The sequence below is a fragment of the Salmo salar genome, chromosome ssa10, assembly GCF_905237065.1.
Source record: "Salmo salar chromosome ssa10, Ssal_v3.1, whole genome shotgun sequence".
Lineage (NCBI taxonomy): Eukaryota > Metazoa > Chordata > Actinopteri > Salmoniformes > Salmonidae > Salmo > Salmo salar.
The window spans coordinates 79,034,829-79,045,591 of NC_059451.1; the positions used below are offsets into that span (position 1 = coordinate 79,034,829).

Genomic DNA, 10,763 nt, shown 5'->3' on the forward strand with positions numbered 1-10,763 from the left:
CTTTTAAAAAAAATATTTTAAAAGGAATAGTTTCAGCATATTAAAATAGTGTTCAGTTTACATAACAGGGTTGACCTTAAAATGAGGGACAGGGTTTTTCTTTACCTTAAAATGTATCACTAATAACATTAAATAAATAAATAATCTTCAGAAATTACTTGGTCAAAGCGACAAAATAACTAGGGCTTTACAATGATGATGAAATCCTGGAGAAATGTTGGGGTTAAGAAGAGGGTTAACATTTTCCTTGAGGTCACAGAGGATAAACAGAGGGAGATGTCAAAATGCTGACTTTTGGCACTTTAGCAAGGTTTTATTCATATTAAAAATCAAATGTATTGAAATCCCATGTGGTCTATATTCAATGGCACTTAATTTAAGAGGCTTTTAAAATGCACCATTTGTGCACAATTTCTACTTAAAATATCAAAGGGAAGCAAAAGGCACTCATTTCGTGGAACAACCCTGTAGAATTTTTCAATGGCAATTGTTATGACTATTATAAATAATAGTTTTTAGTTGTGGCATTGAAGCACCTCCTGGGGTAAAGGAAATAGTTTGATGCCAGTCGAAATTGTCCCCAGAATAACGCAATCAACAAATTCCTCCTCTAGTCAATAAGGTTTCCATTCAACCTTTGTATGCAAGTAAAGTACGTCTAATAAAAAAAATGGTATGACAGGCCTAATGGAAACAGAACAAGTTTTGGTAAACTTTCCAAATGTCTACAAAACAAAATACACTAGACCATGTAGGATCTTTTTGTGTCGGTAAAATTAATTGTGCGAGAAATGTCGGTGGAAACGCTTTTAGGCGCAAGTATCGATATAATAACCATCATATTGAAGTAAACTTGGAGTCACACGACGGCATGTGGTGTGGTCCTCCCACTACGACTCGCCGGGAAAGCATGCAGTTTATTAGCTACAGATTAAATAAATTATGATGAATTGAACAGGGTTGTGAAAGTGCAAGGTGATGAGTTTAATGCTCCTTTCCAATAAATATCGAGGTTATTATTCTGGTGACATGATCATCGATGCTTCACTGCCGTTAGAAAAATAATATCGCTCTTTAATCCATAATAATCTCATCATGTGACATGAGCCCTAGCCAACCGCGCGCAGATCCATCGCTATATAACCCACAATTGGTTGTACAGTTGAAAATGCGAAGGAATCGCATTTGACGTGAATTTTTTCATTCGGTACATGGGAATTTAACCGCAAATATAATTTGTATGTGCTCTATGTCATTACGCACAGTCTTTTATCCGCAACACGTCAATTTGATGGCAACACATCTGTGTTGGGAAAATGCGCGCATTGTTTTTATGCGGATTTTAGAATATTCGCATGAAAATCTGTTGCCAATTGGATGGAAACCTAGCTACTGATAATGACAACACATGATGCTCCTTTCCAATACATATTGGAGAGTCTTATCCTGGTGATATGATGATCTATGCTTGGCTGCCATTTGACAAATAAAAATGATCTCGCTCTTTAGTCCATGATAATCTCATCATGTAGGCAACAGTATACCCGCACTGTATCTGCGAGCTGTTGGCTAGAGCGCACGTGCCAATACCAGAGTGGGCATATTCGCGATAACGCAACGTACTGTATTTAGTGACCAAACCATCAGTAGAGTTGAAAATGCGATGGAAACCTATTTAGCTTGTTTGTTTGTTTTTGTCGGTACATGGGAATTTAACCACACAAGTTATTTGTATGTGCACTATGTCATCACTCACTATTTTTTATCCCCAACAAGTCCGTTTGGTGGAATGAAAACACACAACTAGTGGGAAAATGTGCATATTTTCTTTATGCCGATTTTAGAATATTTGCATAAAAATCTGTCTCCATTTGGATGGAAACCTAGCTACTGACAGTACTAATGTGGAAGCTATGGGAAGTTGGTAGAGACAAATATGCAAAGTAGAGGAGAACACACAGGGAGTGTAGATGCCTAATACTGTTGTCCTATGCCTAGTCAATCTCGAATGGCTTTTTATATCAATTGATTAATTACACATTCCTAATCTGTGGTGATCTGGATACATTAAGTGGCAGTACTACATTACGAATGTACAGTTGAAGTCGGAAGTTTACACACACCTTAGCCAAATACATTTAAACTCAGTTTTTCACAATTCCTGACATTTAATCCTTGTAAAAATTCCCTGTTTTAGGTCAGTTAGGATCACCACTTTGTTTTAAGAATGTGAAATGTCAGAGTAATAGTAGAGTGAATGACATTTTTCAGCTTTTATTTCTTTCATCACATTCCCAGTGGGTTAGACGTATAAATACACTCAATTAGTATTTGGTAGCATTGCCTTTAAATTGTTTAACTTGGGTAAAACGTTTGAGGAGCCTTGCACAAGCTTCCCACAATAAATTGGGTAAATTTTGGCCCATTCCTCCTGACAGAGCTGGTGTAACCGAGTCAGGTTTGTAGGCCTCCTTTCTCGCACATGCTTTTTCAGTTCTGCCCACAAATTTTCTATGGGATTGAGGTCAGGGCTTTGTGATGGCATCTCCAATACCTTGACTTTGTTGTCCTTAAGCCATTTTGCCACAACTTTGGAAGTATGCTTGTGGTCATTGTCCATTTGGAAGACCCATTTGCGACCAAGCTTTAATTTCCTGACTGATGTCTTGAGATGTTGCGAAGTGCACCAGCCCCTCCTGCAGCAAAGCACCCCCAACAACATGATGCTGCCACCCCCGTGCGTCACGGTTGGGATGGTGTTCTTCGGCTTGCAAGCCTCCCCCTTTATCCTCCAAACATAACGATGGTCATTATGACCAAACAGTTATATTTTTGTTTTATCAGACCAGAGGACATTTCTCCAAAAGTACGATCTTTGTCCCCATGTGCAGTTGCAAACCGTAGTCTGGCTTTTTTATGGCTGGTTTGGAGCAGTGGCTTCTTCCTTGCGGAGCGGCCTTTCAGGTTATGTCGATATTGGACTCGTTTTACTGTGGATATACAGTATCTCACAAAAGTGAGTACATCCCTCACATTTTTGTAAATATTTGAGTATATCTTTTCATGTGACAACACTGAAGAAATGACACTTTGCTACAATGTAAAGTAGTGAGTGTACAGCTTGTATAACACTGTAAATTTGCTGTCCCCTCAAAATAACAACACACAGCCATTAATGTCTAAACCGCTGGCAACAAAAGTGAGTACACCCCTAAGTGAAAATATCCAAATTGGGCCCAAAGTGTCAATATTTTGTGTGGCCACCATCATTTTCCAGCACTGCCTTAACCCTCTTGGGCATGGAGTTCACCAGAGCTTCACAGGTTGCCACTGGAGTCCTCTTCCACTCCTCCATGACGACATCACGGAGCTGGTGTATGTTAGAGACCTTGCACTCCTCCACCTTCTGTTTGAGGATGCCCCACAGATGCTCAATAGGGTTTAGGTCTGGAGACATGCTTGGCCAGTCCATCACCTTTACCCTCAGCTTCTTTAGCAAGGCAGTGGTCGTCTTGGATGTGTGTTTGGGGTTGTTATCATGTTGGAATGCTGCCCTGCGACCCAGTCTCCGAAGGGAGGGGATCATGCGCTGCTTCAGTATGCCACAGTACATGTGGCATTCATGGTTCCCTCAATGAACTGTAGCTCCCCAGTGCCGGCAGCACTCATGCAGCCCCAGACCATGACACTCCCACCACCATGCTTGACTGTAGGCAAGACACACTTGTCTTTGTACTCCTCACCTGGTTGCCGCCACACACGCTTGACACCATCTGAACCAAATAAGTTTATCTTGGTCTCATCAGACCACAGGACATGGTTCCAGTAATCCATGTCCTTAGTCTGCTTGTCTTCAGCAAACTGTTTGCGGGCTTTCTTGTGCATCATCTTTAGAAGAGGCTTCCTTCTGGAACGACAGCCATGCAGACCAATTTGATGCAGTGTGCGGCATATGGTCTGAGCACTGACAGGCTGACCCCCCACCCCTTCAAGCTCTGCAGCAATGCTGGCAACACTCATACGTCTATTTCCCAAAGACAACCTCTGGATATGACGCTGAGCACGTGCACTCAACTTCTTTGGTCGACCATGGCGAGGCCTGTTCTGAGTGGAACCTGTCCTGTTAAACCGCTGTATGGTCTTGGCCACCGTGCTGCAGCTCAGTTTCAGGGTCTTGGCAATCTTCTTATAGCCCAGGCCATCTTTATGTAGAGCAACAATTCTTTTTTCAGATCCTCAGAGAGTTCTTTGCCATGAGGTGTCATGTTGAACTTCCAGTGACCAGTCAGTATGAGGGATGTGTGAGAGCGATGACACCAAATTTAACACACCTGCTCCCCATTCACACCTGAGACCTTGTAACACTAACGAGTAACATGACACCGGGGATGGAAAATGGCTAATTGGGCCCAATTTGGACATTTTCACTTAGGGGTGTACTCACTTTTGTTGCCAGCGGTTTAGACATTAATGGCTGTGTGTTGTGTTATTTTGAGGGGACAGCAAATTTACAGCGTTATACAAGCTGTACACTCACTACTTTACATTGTAGCAAAGTGTCATTTCTTCAGTGTTGTCACATGAAAAGATATACTCAAATATTTACAAAAATGTGAGGGGTGTACTCACTTTTGTGAGATACTGTAGATACTTTTATACCTGTTTTCTCCAGCATCTTCACAGGGTCCTTTGCTGTTGTTCTGGGATTGATTTGTACTTTTCACACCAAAGTACGTTAATCTCTAGGATACAGAACGCGTCTCTTTCCTGAGCGGTATGACAGCTGCGTGGTCCCACGGTGTTTATACTTGCATACTATTGTTTGTACAGATGAACGTGGTACCTTCAGAGGGTTTGGAAATTGCTCCCAAGGATGAGCCAGACTTGTGAAGGTCTACAAATTTTTTTCTGACATCTTGGCTGATTTCTTTTGATTTTCCTGTGATGTCAAGCAAAGAGGCACTGAGTTTGAAGGTAGGCCTTGAAATACATCCACAGGTACACCTCCAATTGACTCAAATAATGTCAATTAGCCTGTCAGAATCTTCTAAAGCCATGACATCATTTTCTGGAATATTCCAAGCTGTTTAAAGGCACAGTCAACTTAGTGTATGTAAACTTCTGACCCACTGGAATTGTGATACAGTGAATTATAAGTGAAATAATCTGTCTGTAAACAATTGTTGGAAAAATTACTTGTGTCATGCACAAAGTAGATGTCCTAACTGACTTGCCAAAACTATAGTTTGTTGACAAGACATTTGTGAAGTGGTTAAAAAATGAGTTTTAATGACTCCAACCTAAGTGTATGTAAACTTCCGACTTCAACTGTAGTTGTATAAACGTGAGTGTGTCTGTCTGTGTGGAGCATATAAGTTGTCAGTCCCCTTCTTCAAGAGACTACACATTTGTTAAAAAGCTGCCATATTTTGTTGAGTCCATAAGTCTGTAGGAACCTGTTGCAAAGGGGAGCTGGAGACAAGAAGGTGGACAGAAGCTGACTGTGGGAAAGGAACTGAGAGTAACCAGGGAACTTTTTCTTACTCATCAAAAGAAAAGATTCATGAAGATCTAACTTTGTAAGGTACAGTGTATTTGAGGGTTCTGTCCATGTTGACTGTGATCAGAGATGATCATTCCTCCCTTCACTTGAATCCCTCTCCATGTCGCTGTGCTGCTGTCATTGGGTTCATTGAGTCTGGAGAGAGTAAAGGTGATAATGATAGTTGAGAATGAGCCAATACTTACTTACACTCTTATTAACATGTAATTGCATACTATAATTAAACAGAATCCACATGCAAACAATCATGTTTTGTGCTATAATCCTGACAGATCACCTTTATTAGCCATGTATACCAGATCTCCTCACATGCTATCTTCCAGATCAGAATGATGGTTATTTATCTGAGAAATCACAAGAGCGAAAGAGACTTTATATGCTGACATGAAACACACTGTGCCACGTTTGCTCATCGTCATTTAGAAACCATCACATTCACAGATCACAAAACAGTTATCTGACAGTTACCAGATTTCACTGTGACTGTAACTCTCCATCTGTGCATCTGTTTAACCAAGTTTAGGAGGGATGAGTGACACTCCCTGCCAATCCTAGGAAGTGTTATTACTCCTTGCCATTAGTACAGATTTGGGATGCTGTATTGTGGTTGACTTGTAAACACTCTTCTCTATTCATTCCTTCCATCTTCCTCCCCCTTCCCCCCTCAACTGTCAGAGAAACAATGGCTCCCCTGCCTACCGCTCAGCCCACACAGCCTGGTATAGATAATGAGCAGTGGTACGGAGGCAGAACACTTATTGTGTCAGCCAGGTAGGGAGACACTTGGCTGTAATTGTAGATAATTACTCTTCTTTTGAAGAAATGGGCGCACCGAATGTAATGTATGTACGAGTCCCAAAATCTGAAGAACAATAGTTAATCAATTATCATCTCCCCATATCTCACTCTCTTTGTTCCATCACACACACACACACACACACACACACACACACACACACACACACACACACACACACACACACACACACACACACACACACACACACACACACACACACACACACACACACACACACACACACACACACACACACACACTTTTCCAGAACTATTGCAACTGTGACAGCCAATGCTACAGTGATCTGATCTGCATGCCCATTCCACAACATGTTGCAGAACAAATAATGAAAATCTATGATAATGTAAAACGTTCAAGCACTAAACAAACATTAATATAACATTGCTGAGGTGCAGGAGTGAGCAATCACCAGTAGGAGGAGGAAGAGTTTTGTGTTTACCCTGTGGTGGTGCTGGTGGTAATCATTGTTGGCCTCTCCAGGCTCTGGGCTCGCTCTCTGTCTGTGGTGAAGGCTGACAGGGGAGTCGTCCAGACTGCTCACTGAGTCCGACACACTGCCCTCCCCGGTCAGAGGTGAATCTGGACCAGACACACGCACACAGTTCTTTTCACAATTGTTGAGCACGTTAGTTTTCAGTGTACCTCTCCGTGGAATATAGTCCATAGAATATTGCTTTAACTGTGTTCTTGAGCTGCTTTCTTTGTCAACGGTAGCCAACGTCCCAGTCCTGTGCACAACAAAGCCTGCCCACAGTTACCTTCTACTAAGGCATTGCCCATTTTTTTTTTTTTTCTGTTGATGCAGTGCTCACTGATGCAAGATGCCCCAAATGATAACAGATAGTAGTCATAATGGGCCCACAATAATCTGATGACAAATACACTACATGGACAAAAATATGTGGACACCCCTTCAAATGAGTGGATTTACTTATTTCAGCCACACCGGTTGCTGACAGGTTTATAAAATCTTACACACAGCTATGCAATGTCCATAGACAAACAGTGGCAGTATAACGGTATGTACGGAAGCGCTTAGTGACTTTCAACGTGGCCCCGTCAAAGGATACCACCTTTACAAACAAGTCAGCTAGAGCTGCCCCGGTCAACTGGAAGTTATTGTAAAGTGGAAACATCTAGGAGCAACAATGGCCCCAAAGTGGTAGGCCACACAAGCTCACAGAATGGGACCACTGAGGGCTGAAGCGCGTGTTGTGTAAAAATTGTCTGTCCTCGGTTGCAACACTCACTACAGAGTTCCAAACTGCCTCTGGAAGCAACGTCAGCACAATAACTGTTTGTTGGGAGCTTCATGAAATGGGTTTCCATGGCCGAGCAGCCGCACATAAGCCTAAAATCACCATGCACATTGCCAATTGTCAGCTCGAGGGGTGTAAAGCTCGCCGCCATTGGATTCTGGAGCAGTGGAAACGCGTTGTCTGGAGTGACGCTTCCTCATCTGGCAGTCCGACGAACTAATCTGGGTTTGGTGGATACCAGGAGAACGCTACCTGCCCGAATGCATACTGTAAAGCTTGGTGGAGGAGGAACAATGATCTGGGGCTGTTTTCATGGTTAGGGCTAGGCCCCTTAGTTCCAGTGAAGGGAAATCGTAACGCTATTGCATACAATGACATTCTAGTCAAGTCTGTGCTTTGTGGCAACAGTTTAGGGAATGCCCTTTCCTGTTTCAGCGTGACAAAACGAGGTCCATACAGAAATGGTTTGTCGAGATCGGTCTGGAAGAACTTGACTCGACTGCCCATAGCCCTGACCTACTGAACACCTTTTTTCGATGAATTGGAACGCCGACTGCGAGCCAGGCCTAATCGCCCAACATCAGTGCCCAACCGCACTAATGCCCTTGTGGCTGAATGGAAGCAAGTCCCAGCAGCAATGTTCCAACATCTAGTGGAAAGCCTTCCCAGAAGAGTGGAGGCTGGTATACCAGCAGAGAAGGGACCAACTCCATAATAATGCCCATGATTTTGGAATGAGATGTTCAACGAGCACGTGTCCACATACTTTTGGCCATATTAAGTAGTTCTTTACTTTAATCAATGAATAGTCATTTTCCCCTCCACTTGTTATCTCACGTCATCATAGACTCTGAAGAGGATTACAAAACAATGTAATGTTAGCAGGGGAAATTCTGTAAGTTGAGCTCCTAATGACGAGATTGTTAAGCAATAAGGAACGATGGGGTGTGGTATATGGCGCAACACGGAGTGCCTGGATACAGCCCTTAGCCGTGGTATATTGGCCATATATCACAAACCCCCGAGGTGCCTTATTGCTATTATAAACTGGTTACCAATGTAATTAGAGCAGTAAAAATAAATGTTTTGTCATACCATGTTATACGGTCTGATATACCACGGCTGTCAGCCAATCAGTATTCAGGACTCGAAACACCCAGTTTATAATATAAAATAAAGTCTCCAGTCCAGGCTCAACCCATCTACCTGAGTGGTCTTTTCTTCGTCTGTCCATCTTTTCCACACTGTCCAGCAGTCCATCAATCTGCACCTTGATCAGAGTCAACTCCCTCTTTATGGCCAACAGCTCTGCCATCTTCACTGTAGAGGGAGAGAAAGAGGAAGAGAGAAATGGAGGGAGAAAGGAGAGAGAGAAATTTAGATTTAAGAAATAATCCTCTTTTGAGAGAAAATTTTATATAAATCTCCCATTAACATTGATGTATGATTTGCACGAAAGTCCAAGTTGTGAGTGCAGGTCTTAAAATAGGATTTGGCCTAGAGAGGCCTGTAATAGTTCATAGTGTTGAAGCCTGTACTCACATACTCACTTTGTCTTCCCATGCATGCCACCATCACTTAGTGTAGTGGAAGCACCCTCACTCCCAGGGCCTTAACATCTCCTCTCCACTAGCCTATGGTCTTTAATGGGAAATTCATATCACAACCTCAGCTCTGAGAAAACAACCCTGAAACTCTTTACTATTAAAAGCTGTTTGACCTCTGCAGCTACAAAGACAATCTAATTCCCCTATGATGGGCTGGCAGTAAAAACTATTAAGGCTTGTAATAAACTAGTATAAACAATTCTTATTTGTTATGCACTATTAACTTGGTATAATTGCAGCATGTTGATAGGCTGGGTAGTGGAAGGAGAGGAGAGGGGCCCTGCAGTCAAAAGGCTTTTAATGAAGAGACCATCTGGTGCTTTTGACTGTGCCCTGGGGCTCCCAGCGCTGCCTTTCCCCATGCAGACATGGCATTACACAAGGAGGAACACTCAGGCATTCAATATACACACACTCCCAAGTGGATTCATAGGCACGCACATACAAACACACATAGTCAGTGCAAAGAAGCCAATATACACACACACACACACATTTGAGATAAAATGCTAAGTGCACATGCACAGATGACATTCACCCTGTAATGAGTTTTTTTTATGAGTGTGTCTGCGTGTGGTGAGTCTGTGTGTGAGTGCATGTGTGCGTGGGTTAACATTGTAAAGAGTCTGTTGTGAGTGTGTGTGTTACAGTGTGTGGGGTCCTTTACACTTAGCCCTGTTGCTGGAAGAGCCGGTGCGCTGGGCACTCCTCTTGCCCTGTGGTCTGTCTCTGGAGCGGTGCAGGCCGGAGGAGGAAGAGGGGCCACGGGAGTGTTTTATAGGGCTGGGCTCCACTGGGGCTGGCATCATGGAGGCTGGGACACGCTGGTAGTCAAACACCCTGTGGGGAAACAACAGGATCTAATAAGTAATTATACAGTAAGTACTTTGTAATATTTGTAAGTAAACAAAACCTTACTTATGGTCCTAGGGTCCTGAGGATTTCCTGACCACATGATAGGACCAGGCAATGACAGCTATAGGTTATAAGTCTCATAAAAGCATGCGCTTTAAAACAATCATCTGCTGATGTGTCAACCTTTCCTAAATTCCCAAAAGAGAGTTGACCATAGACTTTCCATATACTGTCCACTGCAGGAGGAGACTCAATCTCCCTGGCAGGCTGGCAGCACTGAAAACACCTGCCTCCAGACACATTTTCAGTTTTAGGTTATTCATGCCAATCAAATTAAATAGTGGACTCGTTTATCATATCCATAAGCCATTTGGTGCCATTACATATGGAGTAAATGTACCCGATAATCACAGTGATATACTGATGTAATCGATTTTCATTTGATCTCATAGCCTGGTGCGCCAAATAGCTCTGGGGAACTTTGATTTGCACTGGTCTGGGCTCAGAGGTAGCATGTCCCCTCTTTCTATCTTTCAGTGTCTCAGTCTCTCTTTCTTTCTCTCTCTTTCTTTCTCTCTTTCTGTCTCTCTTTGTCTTTCTCTCTCTCTCTTTCTCTGTGTCTCTCTGTCTTTCTCTCTCTCTCTCTCTCTCTCTCTCTG

At 42.8% G+C, this 10,763-nt stretch overlaps 1 protein-coding gene across 1 annotated transcript in view; it reads right to left on the reverse strand.

Annotated features, from left to right (window-relative positions):
* Positions 1–5,237: 5,237 nt before the first annotated feature.
* The window catches only part of LOC106561006 (RNA-binding Raly-like protein), a 51,281-nt gene continuing 45,755 nt past the window's right edge, over positions 5,238–10,763 (reverse strand). Inside the window, exons 4-8 of the mRNA XM_014124539.2 lie at positions 9,917–10,089; positions 8,849–8,962; positions 6,823–6,962; positions 5,841–5,907; positions 5,238–5,698 (exon numbers count right to left, since the gene is read on the reverse strand). Coding sequence (XP_013980014.1) covers positions 5,869–5,907; positions 6,823–6,962; positions 8,849–8,962; positions 9,917–10,089 — 466 coding nt within the window. The 3' untranslated portion in view covers positions 5,238–5,698; positions 5,841–5,868. The remainder of the gene's footprint in view (positions 5,699–5,840; positions 5,908–6,822; positions 6,963–8,848; positions 8,963–9,916; positions 10,090–10,763) is intronic.